This window comes from Nicotiana tomentosiformis, chromosome 9, assembly GCF_000390325.3.
Source record: "Nicotiana tomentosiformis chromosome 9, ASM39032v3, whole genome shotgun sequence".
NCBI lineage: Eukaryota > Viridiplantae > Streptophyta > Magnoliopsida > Solanales > Solanaceae > Nicotiana > Nicotiana tomentosiformis.
In genome coordinates this window covers 68267043-68286375 of record NC_090820.1, presented here as the reverse complement: position 1 = coordinate 68286375, position 19333 = coordinate 68267043, and the positions used below count along the sequence as shown (strand labels likewise).

The 19333-nt window shown below is 38.9% G+C and overlaps 1 protein-coding gene across 1 annotated transcript; it reads left to right on the top strand.

The window, feature by feature from the left end:
- Positions 1 to 7733: 7733 nt before the first annotated feature.
- On the top strand, positions 7734 to 8165 carry LOC104098209 (uncharacterized). The gene has a single exon (XM_009604879.1). It carries the CDS (start codon positions 7734 to 7736, stop codon positions 8163 to 8165), a length of 432 nt encoding a protein of 143 aa, XP_009603174.1.
- Positions 8166 to 19333: the final 11168 nt, after the last annotated feature.

Below are 19333 nucleotides of genomic sequence, written 5' to 3'. Positions count from 1 at the left end.
ATCTCAAAGAGCTTCTATTGGAGAGATTAACCTGGATCTGAAGATGGGTTAAACTTGGTTCGATGTAGAATTCCATGTGCTAGATATATCCACTACCTATAACTTGTTGTTGGGATGACCATGGATACACGCGGTTGTGGCAGTTGTTTCTATATTGTATCAGGTTGTGAAGTTCGAGTGGAATCACCAAGAGGTAGTTGTCCTATATCTATACCAACTAGATTGTGCCAGCCATTGAATATAAAAAGAAGTTGGGAGGAGAGACATTCTACAATATTGATCTGGTGAATACAATCGAGAAAGGATGATGGTAGAGAAATAAGGTACTAGCATGCTGTTGTGGCTAGGGTATGGACCAGGAAAGAGTCTTGGTCCTAAGCTTCAAGGGATCAGAGAACCAATACAAACCATAATATCATGGCACGACCTTAGGTCTCGGATATGAATACACTGTAGAGGAATATAATGATCAGACACCACCGTGGCGTGACTTCTACTATCCATTGGAACAACCCATACCACCGCTATACCAGACATTCCACCAGACTGATGTGATTTGGGGATTTGAGGAGGACGAGGTCTTAGCCAACATGAGGAACCTATTTTTGAATGAGGAAGGCATGGACTGCAGTGCAATCTTGGAGGAGAAGGAGGTAGATCTTACCATTCAGACAATGGGAGATGGAGTTGTTCTCAGGAACTGGACTACTGCACCATCCCGGGCTTTCCAAGCACCCGGGTAGTCTTGGAAGGATTAGCATGATTTCTTTAAAAATTGTTTTTTGGAATTTAAGACATTTCAGTACTTTGTTTTGAAATAATTACCCAAACATTGGGTCGTACTTATTTGACAGTTTTTATTTTTTAATTAATGCATCCTTACTTTTTGTTTATTTATATTATTATCTTTCTACATTTTGTTCAACATAATTATTACCTATCATGTTGAATCTACGCATGTGACATGTAACACAACATGAGGAAAGTGATTCAGAAGATTGGGAAAATGATATAATACCTGAGGAAATTTTCAAAGAAGTAGCTGATTTTGAGAACAAACAAAAGTCCAATATGGAAGAAACTGAGGAAGTTAATTTAGGGAATTCTGAAATAGTCAAAAGAACTCGCATTAGCATTCATCTGTCACCATCAGAGAATGAAGAGTATATCTGATTCCTAAAGGAATATGAGGCCATTTTCGCATGGTCCTACGACAACATGAAAGGGTTGAGTACATCCATAGTGGCTCACAAGCTACCTACCAATCCTATGTGTCCGCTGGTAAAGCAGAAACTTAGAGAATTTAAGCCATACATGAGTTTGAAGAAAAAAGAGGAAGTTATCAAGAAAATCAGAGCCAAGGTCATTTGGGTGGTCGAGTACCTGACATGTGTAGCTGAGATCGTGTCGATACCAAACAAGGATGGGAAAGTCAGGGTGGTGAGCATTGACTATCGAGATCTGAACAAAGCAAGTCCTAAGGATGATGTTCTGCTACCCAACATAAACATACAAATTGATAACCGCATCAAGCATGAACTCCAATCCTTTATGGATTGCTTCATAGGATACCACCATATTTGGATGGATGAAGAGGATTCAGAAAAGACAGCCTTCATAACGCCACGGGGAATATACTATTACAAGATGATACTGTTTCATTAGAAGAACGTCGAGAAAACATACATAAGGGCCATGAGTATTCGCTTTCACGATATGATACACAAGGAAATATAGGTTTACATGGACGATGACATCATCAAGTCTAAGAAGAGTTCAGATCACGTAATAGACTTGAGAATGTTTTCTGACTGACTACGAAAGTACAATCTAAAGTTGAATCCTACAAATTGTTCTTTCGGAGTCCTTATCGGGAATTTTTTAGGTTTCATCGTCAGTCGCCGCGGAAATGAGCTGGACCCGTCAAAGATCAAAGCTATTCAAGATCTGCCGCCACCAAAGAATAAGAAGGATGTAATGAGTTTCCTAGGCCGTCTCAATTATATCAGCTTCTTTATAGCATAGTCAACAGTAATATTTGAGCCAATCTACAAGATACTGAGGAAGGATGTTGCGATCAGTTGGACTGAAGAGTATCAAAGGGATTTGGATAAAATCAAGGAGTATCGATCGAAACCATCTATGTTGGTCCCACCTAAACTCGGGAGACCTTTGCTATTGTACCTGTCTGTGTTAGATGGAGCCTTTGGTTTCTTTTTGGGGCAACATGATGAGACTGGAAGGAAAGAGCAAGCAATATACTATTTGAGTAAGAGGTTCACACCTTACGAGGCTCGGTATTCATTGTTGGAACGTACCAGTTATGGCCAAATATGGATAGCCCAGAAGTTTAGGCGTTATTTCAGTGCATATACCACATACCTCGTATCGAGAATGGATCCGATAAATTATATCCTTCAAAAGCCTATGCCTAAGGGCAAGCTAGCAAAATGGTAAATACTGCTAACTGGGTTCAACGTCATCTATGTGACTTAGAAGGCAGTCAAGGGTCAAGCAATGGCCAATCACCTGGCAGAGAACCCCGTGGATGGAGAATATGAACCATTAAAGGCCTATTTTCCCGACGAAGAGGTATCTTTCATAGGGTAGGATATTTCCGAAGCATACTATGGTTGGATGATATTTTTCAACAGAGATATAAACTTCAAAGGAGTAGGCATTTGATTTGTCCTGGTATCAGCAACCTGTCAACACTATCTGGTATCCCCCAAGCTCGGGTTCCTGTGCACCAACAATATGGTGGAATACGAGGCTTGCATTTTTGGCCATCGACATGAATATTCAAGAACTTCTGGTAATCGAAGATTCATATTTTCTAATACAATGGGTACTTAGAGAATGGGACACCAAGAACATACAGATATTGCCATACCTATAGTATGTGTAAGATTTTATCAAGTAGTTCACAAAGATAGAGTTTAAACATGTTCCTAGAATTCAGAACAAGTTCGCGGATACACTGGCTACCTTGTATTCTATGATACAACATCCAGACAAGAATTATATTCATCCCATCCCAATAGATATCCGTAAGCAGCCATCTTACTGTGCTCATGTTGAAGAAGATTTCGATGGGAATCCATGTTTTCACGATATCAAGGAGTATTTGGAAAAAGGAGAATACCCAGAAAATGATATGCACACCTAGCAGCACACACTTCGGAATTATGTATAGAAGGACTCCCGACTTGGGTCTGCTATGATGTGTCAATACCAATGAGGCATCTAGGTCGCTCGGAGAGATACATGGCGGAACCTACGGACCTCACACAGTTGTTTATTCTAGCCAAGAAAATAGTAAGGGCAGGTTATTTCTGGATGACTATGGAAACTGACTGCATCAAATATGTATAGAAGTGTCACCAGTGTTAGGTGCATGCTGATATGATATGAGTACCACCCAATAAACTTAATGCAACAAGTTCACCCTGGCCTTTTTCTGCCTGGGGCATGGACATCACCGGACTGATTGAACCTGTCGCTTCCAACGGACACAAATTCATTTTGGTGGCCATATATTACTTCACAAAATGGGTCAAAGCCACTTCCTATAATGTTGTGACTAAGAAGGTCGTAGGAGAATTTGTCTGGGATCGTATTGTTTGCCGATTCGAACCACCTGAATCAATCATTACCGATAATGCTGCCAATCTCAACAATGATCTAATGAAATCCATGTGTCAAACATTCAAAATCAAGCATAAAAAACTATGACATATAGGCCACAAATGAATGGAGCCGTAGAAGCCGCCAACAAGAATATCAAGAAGATATTGAGGAAGATGGTGGACACTTGCAAGAAGTAGCACGAGAAGCTACCGTTTGCTCTGCTCAGGTACCGCAGCATGATCTGCACGTCAATTGGTGAAACTCCCTATTTACTGGTCTACGATACTAAAGATATCATACTCGCTGATGTGGAAATTCCTTCCCTAAGAATCATATAAGAGCCCGAGCTTAGTGATGCAGAATGGATACAAAGACGGTATGAGCAATTGGCTATCATTAATGGTAAAAAGATGAACGTGGTGTGTCACGGTCAACTCTACCAAAATAGAATGGAAAGGGCTTTTGATAAGAAAGTTAGACCGAGGCAATTTATATCGGGGCAATTGGAGTTGAAGCGAATCTTCCTGCATTAGGACGAAGCAATAGGAAACTTCTCACCTAACTTGCAACGTCCTTACATGGTTTACCGAGTACTAACAGGAGGAGTGCTCATACTTTGCAGAAATGGATAGGGAGGTATGGCCGAAACCTATCAATATTGATGCCGACAAGAGATATTACATTTGAGATTGTATTTACACATTCTTTTGATATAACATGAACTACCCTTAACCTGATTCCCATTTAAGAGGGGATACGTAGGCAACCCTGTGAGTTCGGTCACATTATAATAAAAGCTTCATTCCCCTTTACGGTCTAAAACCAAGGAAAGATTTCAAGTTTCGTCAATCTCATTTACATCAAAGGGTATCACCAGAAGTATACATCAAAATGGGGTAGAATTTTGAGGGGTTCCTCAAAATTCCGAGATTAAAAGGCCGCAATGTCTCAAAACATGTCACGACCAATGAATTGACCAAATTACTTACTTTTGTGCATTATCTTTTAAAACAATTATATTATTTATAAATGATTTACCGTAAATGCATATTTTTCAAAAAACCTCATTTTTGTAATAGCCAGATGTTACACTAGGCGACTCGAGCAAGGCGTCAATACAGGATAAGAGGCAAAATGAGTAATCAAAACCACGAACCAACCTTCCCCCAAACTTACAATTTTTCTTTGAAAGAAGGCATAGCGTACATAACATTGAAGAGCATGTCCACAAATGTATACAATAAGATCATAATCTTCACACCCACAGAAGTCGCCAAACCCCAAACGCTTCAAGCTAAGAATCACTTTTCTTATATTTAATTTTTGCCTTTCTCCTGTATAGGGCTAAGCACTGCGCTCATTTCTTTGCATGAGACTAAACACTGTCTCCATTACATTGCATGAAGAATTGCCTCCATCATTGCATAAGGCTAAATGCCACCTTTCTTTGCATGAGACCAGGCACAGTCTCTATCGCTTGTATAAGGCTAAATATTGCCTTTCTTTGCATGAGACTAAGCACTTTGTCTATTACATTGCATGAGGCTAAGCACTGCCTCAATTATTGCATAAGGCTAAATGTTGTCTTCACCAACATAGGGCTAAGCACTGCCCTCATTATGTTGCATGAGACTAACCACGGTCTCCATCACTTACATAAGGCTAAGCACTAGCTTCACCTACATAGTGCTAAGCACTGCCCTTATTATGTTGCATGAGACTAAGCAGTGTCTCCATCACTTGCATAAGGCTAAACGTTGCATTCATCTGCACAGGGCTAAACACTGCCCTCATTATGTTGCATGAGACTAATCACTCTCCTTCACTTACGTAAGGCTAAGTACTACCCTCATTATGTTTCATGAGACTAAGCACTATCTCCATCACTTGCATAGGGCTAAGCACTTCCCTCGTCTCATCCAAGGCTAAGTATTTCCTTGTCTCGTTCTCGCATACGACTAAGCACCACATGTTCCCTCTATCAAGCAATCAACATCGCCGCAACCTTGCATTTTCATGGGCTGATACATCGCCACATTGTCTGAAGGCGTCATAGTCTGAAGGCATCATCCTCATAGCTTGAATACATCATTCCATGACCTAAGGATCTCTCGAAACTGCATATCATTATTCAAAGGCGTCATAATCCAGAGGCACCATCCTCATGGCCCGAGTACACCATTTCATGGCCTGCAAATCCCTTATCATACGCTTTATGGCCAAGGATATCATGGTCTAAGGACATCATCCCCATCGTACGAAAGACAACTCTCATGGTCCGAAGGGAATTTACATCATGTTTAAATTTCCTCAACAACTATATATATATTCGCATGCATCATGATTCAGTATTGCAGGTGACTGAGGAAGTAACCCTTCTACAAACAGGAGCAATTCTCTCTCCGGTTTTTGTTCATAATGTTCATATCCTTTGATTTTCTCAAATGTAACCGATGATCATCAATTCATCATCCTCTATTCCGTAACCGCTCAAACAATTGTCTTGTGTATCCATAACATTCAATTTTGCATTCATAACCCCACCGGAAATTATCCGCTACTTACCCTACACAGAGAAGATCCTTCTTCGAAATGTACGACCCTTTTGCAACAACTTCATTAGTTTCATTCGTCATTGAATCCAGAACTACATACAGCCTGATTCCCGTAGTACTAGGGATACTTAGGCAACTCAAGAACCAGGGTTCGACCTCTATTTATTTTAACACCTCATACCCCATCCTCGTTCATTCGAACAACATTTGTTATCATTTTGTTTACCCTATAATTCTTTCACCATTCCCGGGTAAAGAGGGGCAACTGTTGATACCAAAATATTTTCCCTCACACTTTATAAAGTATTTCATATATTTCAAAATATCATTTTGCATAGTTACCCGATTTATTGGGGTCATATAAATGATTTCTACAAATTTTAAAGCTTTTAAAATTGATTTCTTGCATTTTTAATTATTAAAATATTTAATAATCATTCCCCATATGCACGGTTAATAATATTTTACTCCATTTATATAATTATATTTAAATGGAGTCATCTAGTGTCAACAATATATTATTGAAAGCATTGTTTCGTTTTTACTGTCTAACATATCTCTCACCTCGATTTCTTCTTTGTAACGTCTCTTTCTCTATCCCACAAATTCCCTCACCCCAATGGCGACTGCACCACTATAACACCCAGGTAAGTCCTCTCTTTCCCCCATCCTTCTCTCTCTCTCTCTCTCTCTCTCGCTCCTCTAGTTCACCTAGTCTATCCTACTGCTCTCTCTCTCTCCTCGATTTCTCTCTCCCCCTCTCTCTCCACTTTGGTTCTTGTGGTATCTTCCCTATTTTCATTTTCTCTCTCCCTGATCCTCCCTCCCCTTTCCCTGTCGCTTCTTTTTTCCCTTTTTGTTGTGAGCAGTTGTATTGTCGGTGTCTCTATCAGAGACCCACCAGAAACTAGCCCGGATGTGAGGTTACGGTATAGCATACCTCTATTCTTCCACCCTTTATTCCCCCTTTGGTTCACTCTTCTGTTTTTGCAAGTATTCACTACTGGATCGGAACGTGCCTTGACATTTACAATGATTCACCTAGGTTTCGCACTAATCGGGAGTTGGAACCTCCTATTCTTCGATCAATATCTCTGTCTCCCTTGTTGGTAACCAATTAGTTTACGATAGTTTAAGACTAATTCTTGATTGCCTATAACTATTTAGTGCATTTGCCTGAATACTTTTCTTTCTAGTAACTGTTTAGGGATTTCTAGACTATAATTTGATTTCTTAGTGGTTGTTCTGTAGGCCTTCTTTTATATATCTATTGTTATCACTAGTTTAATTCTTGATTGTCTGTTTGTCTTGTTTGTATGCATTTCTAGTGGTTAGGGTTGTAAGTGTTAGAGCTGCCACTTTTAGTTTAATCCTTTGTCTGTTTTAGAGATAATTCTAGCATAATTTTCAATATATTATAGTGGTTGGGGTGAGTCATGGTGGAATAAGGTCATGCCCTTGGGTGAGGTGGGGGGCAAAGGTGGTTAGGGAGTCTCTAGGCCGAGAGTGGGGTCTTGGAACAAAGGTACTTTGACGGGGAAGTATATAATGTTAGCGAAGATCCTCCAAAAGAGGAAGATCAACATAGCTTGTGCCCAAGAGAGTAGATGGGTGGGTGCAAAGGCTCGAGATGCTGATGGGTTTAAACTATGGTTCTCAGGATGTGAGAGGGGTAAGAATAAGGTAGGTATCTTGGTTGACAGGGATCTTAAGGAGCTAGTGGTAGAAGTTAGGAGGGTGACCGATAGGTTGATGGCTATTAAGCTGGTTGTGGGAGGGTCTACTTTAAATGCGATTAGTGCTTACGCACCCCAAGCGGGTTTGGACGAGGAGATTAAGAGGCGCTTGTGGGAAGAACTAGATGGGTTGGTCTGTGGCATTCCGCACACTAAGAAGTTATTCATAGGAGGTGACTTTAATGGTCAGATTGGGGTGACATCTAGGGGTTATAACGGTGTGCATGGCGGCTTTGGATTTTGAGTTAAGAACGGAGAAGGTACTTCATTGTTGGACTCTACTAAATCCTTGTATTTGGTGATGGCCAACTCGTGTTTTCCGAAAAGCGAGGTGCACTTGGTTATATTCCAGAGTTTGTTGGCAAAGACTCAAATTGATTATCTACTCCTCCAGAAGTGCGATAGGCGTCTGTTCATGGATTGCAAGGTTATACCAAGGGAGAATCTCATGACTCAGCCTAGGTTATTTGTGATGGACTCAGAGATCGTGAGGAAAAGGAAGAAGAGGGTCATGTATGGTCAACCCAGGATCAGGTAGGTGCTTTGATTAATGACAAAGTGCATGGGTTGTGGGGGGGGAGGGGTTATTGGCTATAGGAGCTTAGAGGAGCAGTGGGGAAACGAGTTGTATGTGGACCACGACAACAGAGTTTATTAGAGTAGCTGCGAGAGAATTGTTAGGGGTCTCGATAGGTTTCTTTGGCGGCCACAAAAGTGACTGATTGTGGAGTGACGAGGTACAAGAGAATGTGGATGCCAAGAAAGTGGCATACTTGAAGCTTATAGAGAGCATGGACGAGGAGGTGATGAATATGAACAGGGAGGGGTATTGGAGGGCTAAGAAGGAGGCAAAGTTAGCGGTTACTGTGGCGAAGACTACAGCGTTTGGGCATTTGTATGAAGAGCTTGAGGACAAAGGCGGGGACAAGAAGCTATACAAGCTAGCCAAGGTGAGAGAGATGAAGGACCATGATCTGGATCAACTTAAGTGTATCAAAGATGAGGAAGGTACAGTTTTAATGGAAGAGGCTCAAATTAAATGAAGATGGCAGCGATATTTCCATAAACTCCTGAATGAAGAGGGTGATAGGGACATTGTGGTGGGCGACTTGGAGCACTCTGAGATGCGTCGGGATTTCGGGTATTGTAGGCGGATAAGAGTAGAGCTGGTCGAGAGGGCTATGTGTAAGATGCACAGGGCTAGAGCTATAGGTCGAGATGAAATCCATGTGGAATTTTGGAAGAATGCGGGTAGGGTAGGTTTGGAGTGGCTCACTAGGTCGTTCAACATCATTTTTAGGACGAAGAAGATGCCTGATGAATCCTAGCTGCCTCCCTTTCTCTCTCAAACTCATCCCCTTCTTTCTAAAGAATCGTAGACGCCTCCCTTTCAGTTCCTCTCTAAATACCGTTCATAATGGGTTTCACCCATTATTTGCTTACCATATTTACGTTCCTTCGCTACTGGTCACACATTTGTGGTATTACTTAGGTATTTGCCCCAATTTTTCAAGTATTATCTCCTAGATCATATTGGATCAACCACAACCTTTGAGATTTAGATGATATTCCATCCATATACATGGAAAAGGGGCCTGATTTCTAACACCGGTTGACCGATTTCAAATGTTGAACCCTAATTAGGGTTTGAAATTTGATTTCTTTCCTTTGTCGGTTACTCTACTAATTGCATGCAAAAGTTTTCTTTTCCTTTGTTATGTTTGCTTGATTTTTTTCCTTGTTTACTCGCCTAATTCAACACTATATAAATATCTCCCACAAATTCCCATGAAATGAACTTTTAATCACTATTACTCCCTCACTTGCTCACTCAAACTATTCAGAAATTCTTAATTTTGGCCCGCTGAAAGCCAAGGATTCCAAAATCTGCTCTATTGACCTTCCCAGTGCGAGCACTGCTCGGGGCTCTACTAAAGCTCCTGTGAACTCTGACGCATTGGGGCTCGGGGACCTGTTGTTGTCTTTTTGCTACTGATACTCAAGTTGTTGCTGGCACTTGGTTTTCTCCTTTATTTTGCATGTTAAATCAGCAAACTGGTGAGTACTTAGACCCTTGCAATTATATTTTTCTACTTTTGTTCATGCCTCTGAATATTTGTGTTAATTTAACTCTACTATGTCGACCTTGTTTTTAAATTCTTCTATATTTCTTCATTAGAATCTGCATAAGTCTAAATATGTTTATTTAATGTGTTCAATTTGGATGATTCCTGCCTGTAACGACCCGACCGGTCATTTTGAGCTTTAGCATTCCATTCGGTGGTTTAAGGATTTAAGTAGATTCATAATATATATTATGGCATTCGTGTATGGTTGGTTTTGACTTTCGAGCGGTTCCGGATTGATTTGGAAGAATGATTCTCGTTTTAGAAGCTTTAAGTTAGAAGAGTTGACCAAGGTTTGACTTTTGGGTAAACGTACTCGGAATCGGTTTTTAATTATTCCAATAAGATTGTATGATGATTTTGGACATGCCCACAAAGTTTGGTTAAATTCCTATGAGTTTTGGATAAGTTTGAGGCGTATGGTGATTGTTTTCGATTTCTACGTCAATTTGAGCATAAAGGTTAACATATTGAGCAAACGGCTTTTACTTCATGTTTTGACTAAATCACTGTATCCGTAGCCTAATTTTGGAACCTTAGCAACTGAAATCTTCAAGTTTCGACATCGTATGATGAAATTAATGGTCATTTTACTAAGATTTGGGCTACCAAATTTTTTTCAGATTAGTTACGAAATTGCCACTGAATTCGTATTTAAAATTCTGCACTATTTCCAAATATTGAAACCAACATATATCCTTTATTATAAGGTCAAATGGAATGATTCAAAAGTCTAACTTATCTAGGATTTCATGAGGAATCCATTGGAGGTATCAAAAGAAAGTTTCGGGATTGTTTGGCAAAAAAACAAAATGTAGAACAGCTGGGCATTTTTGTCTATCAATGTTGTTAGAATTTTTCTCATCTTGAATGTTTGTGATTGGGAGAATTCAAGGATGTTCTTCACATTTCTTCATGGGGTAAGGTCTCAACCATAACCTAATTATTTTCCTTTGATTCATTCCCTTGGTTTAAGCTTTAATCCATGATTTTAATTAAAACCTCATTTAATTCTTTAAATCAAGAACTAGAGTTATGTCCTAAATTTTAAAAATTAAAAATGAGTTAGAGGCGTTTATTTCCCGATTCCTTTTGGAGTCTTGTTATCCTATATTAGGAGAACAACATACTCGAATTTGGCGAGTTTTGGAGGAGTATTTCGAGAGATATGGGACCCAAGTAGTGTGGCTTGGACTCTTTGGTTATGAACACCCAAGAGCGATGTTTTAGCGAATTGCTTGAGCTATAGGCCTCTGATTGAGTCGGTTGTCATTCATGTGAGCTTGAATTGGCTCTGGCCTTGCTCGGGTAAGCTTGGATTTGGAATCCAAGGCGAGCCCGACGTTGACTTTTGTTGACTTTTTAAGGAAAATCTAAAGATCATAACTTTATTTTTGGCAATTGGTTTCTATTGCATTGTTTGATGTTATTAAATCATTTTTGGTTAGATTTGAGCCGTGTGGAGGTGATTTTTAGGGGAAAAGCTATTTCAGAGGGTTGAGTTGGCCTATTTGAGGTAAGTATCTTGCCTAACATTGTGGTGGGGAAGCTACTCCTTAGGATTTGGGTTGATTGCGCTATTTGTATTTTGTGAAAGCCGTGTACGCAAGGTTACGAGTGGGTATATGAGCTATATGTGGTATTTTACTGGTATTGATTATATAGACTCTTTCCATGCCTTTAATTGAATTGTCATAACATGTTATATATCTCATTGTTAATCTACTCTTACATGCTCTATTTGATGTGGTTAGCACTTGTTCTACCTCTTACTTGTTTTTTTTCTATTATATGCTTTATTTGAAGCTATTGCCTTCCTTATTGTCTTGTTACCTATTAATTATTGAATCACTTTAAATTGAAGTTGCTATTTGTTGCAATCATCTTGTTGAGTTATTGTTGTTGAAGTTGTAATAGCCGTTATCACATTGAGGCGGAGTTGTTAATTGTTGAGATACCTTGTTGAGCATTCCTATCCATTTTGTTATTGTTGAAATTCTTGTAGACATTGTGGTTGAGCCATGGGCTATTTGTTGTGGAAATATTGGTGTTGTTGACTTTGTGGCAAGTTGTGGCATATGAGCACTTGTGGTGCGAGTTATAATTGGGTTGTGATGTTGATACGCATGAGGTGGTATTAGGCTAGGGGTTGTGATGTTGATATGCATGTAGTGAGATAAGATGGGCTTGATACGCATGTTTCTAGTAAGGGAAATACTTGAGGACATGCGGTGAGATAAGGTGACCTAAACGCGTGTAGCTATTTCGGAAACAATGATTTTCAAAACTAAATATAAAGATCACGCAGTGATATAACAAAAGATTGTGATTGAAATTGTAAAATGTTAATACAATGCGATACCTCGGTTGTGATTTTCATTGTACATTCCATGTTGGAACAACTTGTTCATTTGAACGGTTGCAAAGTACATGGTAGCACGTGGGCTTTGCCGTGCGAAGGTAATTTTTATTGTGGGCACGAGGTGCCATATATGTAAGATTTGAAAATTGTGGTTCATGAATTGTGGTTTATAAGGTGTGGTGCCTTGGGGTTATTCTTGTTGTCAGTCCATGCGTTGGGAGCTTTTTGATTATTTGAGTTGTCATCTGTTTTTTTCTTATTTGAGTTCATTTAAATCTCATTGGTGTTTGATTATATTGTTTCTTTACTACTCGTTTACTACTTGCTTCTATTTATGTTTCTATTACTTTATTATTAGTTGTAAATCAATAATTTTTTCGGCGTTGGTCTTACATTGATGCTTTTTCCATTTTTACCTTATACATATCTTGAACAAGTTTCTATGTCTAGTAGGTGTCTTGATCTGGCCTTGTCACTACTCTACCGAGGTTAGGCTTGATACTTACTGGGTACTGTTGTGGTATACTCATGCTACGCTTCTGCACATTTTTGTGCAGATCCGGGTATTCTCACTGTGTTGTTGAGAGTCGCGTATGTACGGCGGGAGACTTCAAGGTATACATGCTTGACATTCGCAGGCCTCGAAGTCACTATCTTACTTCATTATGCTACTATTAAATTGTAATTCAAAATAGTATTGTGTTTAAAAATTCTAGTGTATTTTAGTAGTGCTTATGACTCCGTACTATCGGTTTTAGGAAGTGTATAACTATTGGCTACTTGCGGCTATGCATGCCATTTAATAGTTTATGAAAAATGATTAAATAGTTCAATTCTTTTATTAAATTAGCATGTGTTACGATTACCTAGTCGGCGAACCTTCTTTAAGCACTTGGAAATCTCAACCACCTGGTCAAACCTAGCATCTGTCTCGGTCTCTCGAGCCAAACTGTAACATTGACCATAGTTGAGGCCATTAATGAACCTTCTGATCCTCTCTCTCTCTCTCTGGAAACCAACCATAGGTCATGACGGGCCAAATTTGCGAACCTCATCTCGACGAGATTGTGGAACAAACTTCTCTAAGAAGAGAACTAAGAATGCATGCCACGTAAAGGGTACTGCGCCAACTGGACTGCTGAACTCATAAGCACCAACTGGACTCCACCGGTGTCAAAAATACCCGTGGCACAAATAATCCGCTAGTATCGATCAAGAAAATCCTAAGCATCCTCTAACTCTCCTCCGTTGAACCCTGGCTCTAATACCACAAGGGGTGAGTGTAGTACTAGGAATCGTAGGGATCGTAAAATACTAGAGTAGAGATTGAATTAATAGAATAAAGATTGGATTACCTTCGTAGAGATTGGATCACCTCAGTAGATATTGGATCACCTTAGAAGCAGTTGAATTATTCGCACAAAATTCTTCCTACAAGGGTGGTGTTGGAGGCTGAAAAAGGCGTCCCTCACCCCAACTAACCCATCAACAGCGAACTCGGAAAACGTTTGCACTCCTAATGTAACAACTACTAAAGCAATCTTCCTCAACTACTGAAGTAATCTTCCTTAACTACTAGAGCAATCTTCTTCAACTACTAAAGTATTTTGAGACTACACACTCAAATATAAACCAGCCATATCCCCATATTTTGGGGGAAGAAACTATAAAAGACATTACTAGAAGAAGAAATTTTATTACACAAAAGTTTTTACAAGAAAACTAGGTTGGACCTAAAATGATCTCCAACTATTACAAAGGCTCCTATTTATAGGAGATCGAAAGCTAGTACTTGTCCTACCCTTATTTAATTACATAGTATAAGTAGCATAAAATAAGTACAGCAAACATAAAAAGTCTTACGATGTAAGACACTTATTTGGTTAATAGACAAAGCATAAAAGCAAGATCATGAACTAAAAAAACAAATTGCATGGCCTTGAGTTTTGAATTTTGGTTGGACAAGACATGGATGATGGCAAAGGGACCCCATGAATAGTATTTTAATGGCATTGGGTTTGGGTAAATTTATGGCTTGATATGGAAATATGCAAATACCATTAACCCTTTTAGACATAGCATTTTAGCTCTTGTGAAATATCTCTTTGCGTGCGAATAATCCTCCTCTATAATTCCTACTCTTTTTACTTTTCTTATTCTATGACAAAGTACATGTATCCCCATTTAAATTGAACTTCACAATTTCTGTTGGATCAATGTCATAGAGTTCTGTTTGGTCTTCTAGCATTTCCCTGTATTCCTTAAGTGTTGTCTTAACATTTTGCCAATGGGGGTGAGTGGAAAAATAATTCCAACTTCCTTCCTCTCCTGGCCATATTTCCTCCGGAAGGCACTTACTTTGCTGAGAAATGAACCTCTGAGCTTAAGCGTACTTCTTTTCCATTGCTAGGATTTTGACAGGATAATGAAACCAAAAGGACATCGTAGGCATCACCTTGATAGTTCTTTTGATCACACTAAATGACCTGTGGAACATGAATATTTTGACTCCACGAGAATGAAAATAATGAACCCAATAATTTTGAGGTTTGAACAATAACAAAAATATTTTTAGGAAAGGTTCAAGATTGTCAAAGTCTCCGAAATCATGGCACTTGAATTCCATGAGAATGTGGTATTGATGGCAGAGATACTAAAAGGGCTCATGTGGAAAATTCTTGGCATGCGCTATAAACACCTGGCAAATAGGATATTTCGGTTTAACACCAAAAGGTTCTAGTATTTAACATTCGTAGTTTTGAAAAACCTGGAGTTTATACAAAAATCCTTCTCTCTAGTAAGATGGACGGATCATGAGGATTCAAAAAATCAAATAACTCCGGTGGGTGATGTAATGATGAGAACCTGGCCGTGGCACATGTGAGAACATGAACTTTTGAACTGTTGATTTATTGTTCTTCCTGTACTTTTGTTTTTGAAACCGTTTGGAAAATTCACCTTGCCTTGAAAGGAAACTAGCAAAAAAATTATCATTTCCTTTCAAGTGATTGGCCTAAAACTTGTAGGGAGAGAACCGCTGAGCCCATTTGAGAATTTGCAGGTTCGAAATGATCTTTGGATTCACCTCGATCATTCTCATAAAAACATTCATATCCATCTCAATAGGAAACTCTAAGTGAATTAGGAAAAAATTGAACTGTTTAATCCCATTTTTTACTGGAAGAATCTCCTCGAAAGTGGAATAATAGTGTTGTTCAGCATCCTTGAATTTTTCACTGGTGTAACCACATATTTTTCTCTGACCATTTTCTTCCTCAAACAAAATCGCGCTCCAATATTCATTGCTGTCATATGTCTACGATATTTTCTTTCCATTGAAGGGAATGTGCAATGATTTGACACTTTGGGACACCTCTTATATTTTTTTAACTGCATCACTTTGCTCCTTGCCCCATAGTTGGGCGTTCTTCTTCATCATTTTTGTGAGAGTAGATATATATGTGAAAACATTAGGAATAAAATCTCTCACATAATTTATTATTCCCAAAAACTGCTGGATTTGCTTCTTCAGGATACCATTATCGGGGAACTTGAGAAGCTCCTAAGAAATATCAGTTCCTGGAGTGTAATCTCCATGGGAAACATTCATGCCCAAAAACTCAGTTTCCTTTTTTGCAAAAACTATTTTTTCGGTTGAAAGCATGATGCAATTTTTTTGCACGAAAGATGCAAAATGATTGAGCAAATTTATATGCTCCTCCTAAGTATCACTGAATAGTAATATATCATCAATATAAACATGTGATGTGTGGAGGATGTGCTAAAATATTTTTATCATGGATTTTTGAAACAAAGATGGAGCAATTTTTAAACCAAAAGGCATGACGTTCCACTGAAAATTGTTTATGGGAATGCAAAAACCATTTTTTTCCCTTTTACCCGCGTGGATTCCCATATGACAAAAGTCTAATTTGAGATCAAACTTAGAAACAATATTTTGCATTGGCAAGTTGGGAGAAAAGGATGAGCTTATTCGGGCTTGAAATGACCCGATCGGTCATTTTGAGCTCTAACATATCGTTTGGAGGTTTGAGGTCTTGGGTAGCTTCACTTCATGTAATATAACTTGTATGCGTAATGAGAATTGAATTTCGGGAAGTTCGGAGTTGATTCGGATGGAAAATTCTCAATTCAGAAGCTTTAAGTTGGAAGGGTTGACCAAGGTTTAACTTTTAAGTAAACGATCTCGGAATCGGGATGGGAAGGTTCCAATAGGTTCGTATGATAAATTCAGTCTTAGGTGTATGTTCGGATTTAGTATTGGTTGATCCGGCAGCATTTCAACGCTATTGTGGAAACTTGGCAATTCGAAGGTTTTAGAATTTTCAAAGTTTGGTTTGAAGTGGACTTTGGTATTATCGATGTCCGTGTGGGGTTCTGAGCTTTGGAATAGTTTCTTATCATGATTTGTGACTTGTACGTAAAGTTTGGCGTCATTCCAGAATGTTTAAGTGTAAGTCGGACGCGTTCGTCGAAGTTTAAATGTTTAAAAGTTAAAAGGAGGATTTGATCATCGATTCATAGTTTTGATGTTTTTGGTATGATTTGAGGCCTCGAATAGGTTCATTATATGTTTTGGGACTGGTTTGTGTAGTTGGACGAGGTCCCGAGGGCCTCGGGTGTGTTTCAGATGTGTTTGGGTTGTATCGCACTCATATTTGATGTTTCAACGTCGTTTCTTTGGACATAAAGGGTACCATATGAGAAAACGACCTTTGATTTGTGATTGGATTGAACCATTAGATCTGTATCGTAAGTACGAAAACATAGCCACAAGAATCGTCGAAGAACTCTCATACCCAGAAGCTAAAAGTAGCTGAGATGAGCATGTTGTGGTGGATGTGTAGGCATACCCAGCTGGATAACATTAGGAATGAAGTTATTTGGGAAAAGGTGGTAGTGGCCCCTGTGGAGGATAAGATGTGGAAGGTGAGGTTGAGATGGTTAGGGCATGTTAAGAGGAGAAGTATAGAAGCCCCAGTTAGAAGGTGCGAGCGGTTAGCCTCGGTGGGTAGCAGGAGGAGTAGAGGTAGGCCTAAGAAGTCTTGGGGAAAGGTTATTAGGCGGGACAAAGTGCAACTGGAGCTGACTGAGGACATGGCCCTAAACATAAGGGTGTGGAGGTCAAAGATTAGGGTAGAAGGTTCGTAGGTAGTCGAGTATTTCTCTGTGTCTTACTCAGTTCGCTAGCATTAGTGTTAGTGTGATTTATTTTATTTATAGATTGGTATTCCTACCTAGAGTTTGACTGCATTCTTGGATTCGGTCTTATTTTATCTTGCTGTTATTCCTACTTGATGCAATTACCTTTTCTTTTTCAGCCATTCTCTAGCCGATGGTCTATAGGAAACAACCTCTCTACCCTTCCAGGGGTAGGGGTAAGGCTGCGTATATCTTACTCTCCCCATACCTCACTTGTGGGAAACTATTGGGTTTATTGTTATTGTTGTTATATAATTACATCTGCATTTTTATACTATTTACATATTTTTGAAAACAATAACATATACTTTATAATTAGTTATATTTATCGTTTTATTTAGGTTTAACATAACTTTTTACAATTTTATAATCTTCATCTATTATTTTAAAATATTTATTTTCTTCAATAATATTTTTATACTTATTTAGATATTTTATTAATTTATTTTTTCCTTAATTTCTTTTATTTAAAATCTGGCCTAAATTAGGCCAATTTTTTGACCAAATTAATGGCCCAAACATCCCAGCCCAAATCAAATGACCACTGTGACCAACCGGTCGGAACCCATTTAAAATGACCCGCCTTGCCTTCTTAAAAATCCTGGCCGTTGATCTCTTAATATCAACGACCCACGATCAACCCCTCATTTTGAATTACCCAAACCCCCAAAACCCTAACCCATTATCCCCAAACAGCCTCCCCCAAACACTCTAAAACGCCTCCCCTTCTCTCGAAAGAACCTTAGCCGCCTCCCCTTTCAATCCCTCTCTAAATCCCGTTCATAATAGGATTCACCCATTATTTGCTTACCATATTTACGTTCCTCCGCTACTGGTCACATGTTGGTGGTATTACTTAGGTATTTGCCCAATTTTTGCAAGTATAATCTCCTAGATCAGATTGGATCGACCACAACCTTTGAGATTTGGACGATATTTCGTCCATATACATGGAAAACGAGCCTGATTTCTGACACCGGTTGGCCTATTTCAAATGTTGAACCCTAATTAGGGTTTGAAATTTGATTTCTTTCTTTTGTCGATTACTCTACTGATTGCATGTCAAAATTTTATTTTCTTTTTTTATGTTTGCTTGATTCAACACTATATAAACCTCTCCCCCAAATTCCCATGAAACAAACTTTTAATCACTATTACTCCCTCGCTTGCTCACTCACACTATTCTAAAACTCTTAATTTTGGCCGGCTGAAAGCCAAGGACACCAGAATCTGATCTGTTGCCCTTACTAGTGCGAGCACTTGGGATTCTTCTTTATTTTGCATGTTAAATCTGCAAACTGGCGAGTACTTAGACCCTTGCAATTCTATTTTTCTGCTTTTGTTCATGCCTCTGAATATTTGTGCTAATTGAACTCTTATAACTAATATGACACTTTGTCGACCTTGTTTTTAAATTCTTCTATATTTCTTCATTGGAATTTGCATATGTCTAAATATGTTCATTCAGTGTGTTCAATTTGGAAGATTCACGGCTGATATGTTCGTTTGAGACTATCATGTTTATGTATGCTCGAATTCCTGTAATGACCCGATCGGTTGTCACGACCCGAAATTTCCCACCGACGGGACCGTGATGGCGCCTAACATTTCACTTGCCAGGCAAGCCAACGTTATAGAATCATTAAACCAATTCCTTATTTCCATTCAGTAAATAACAATAATTAACTAAAATGAAATATA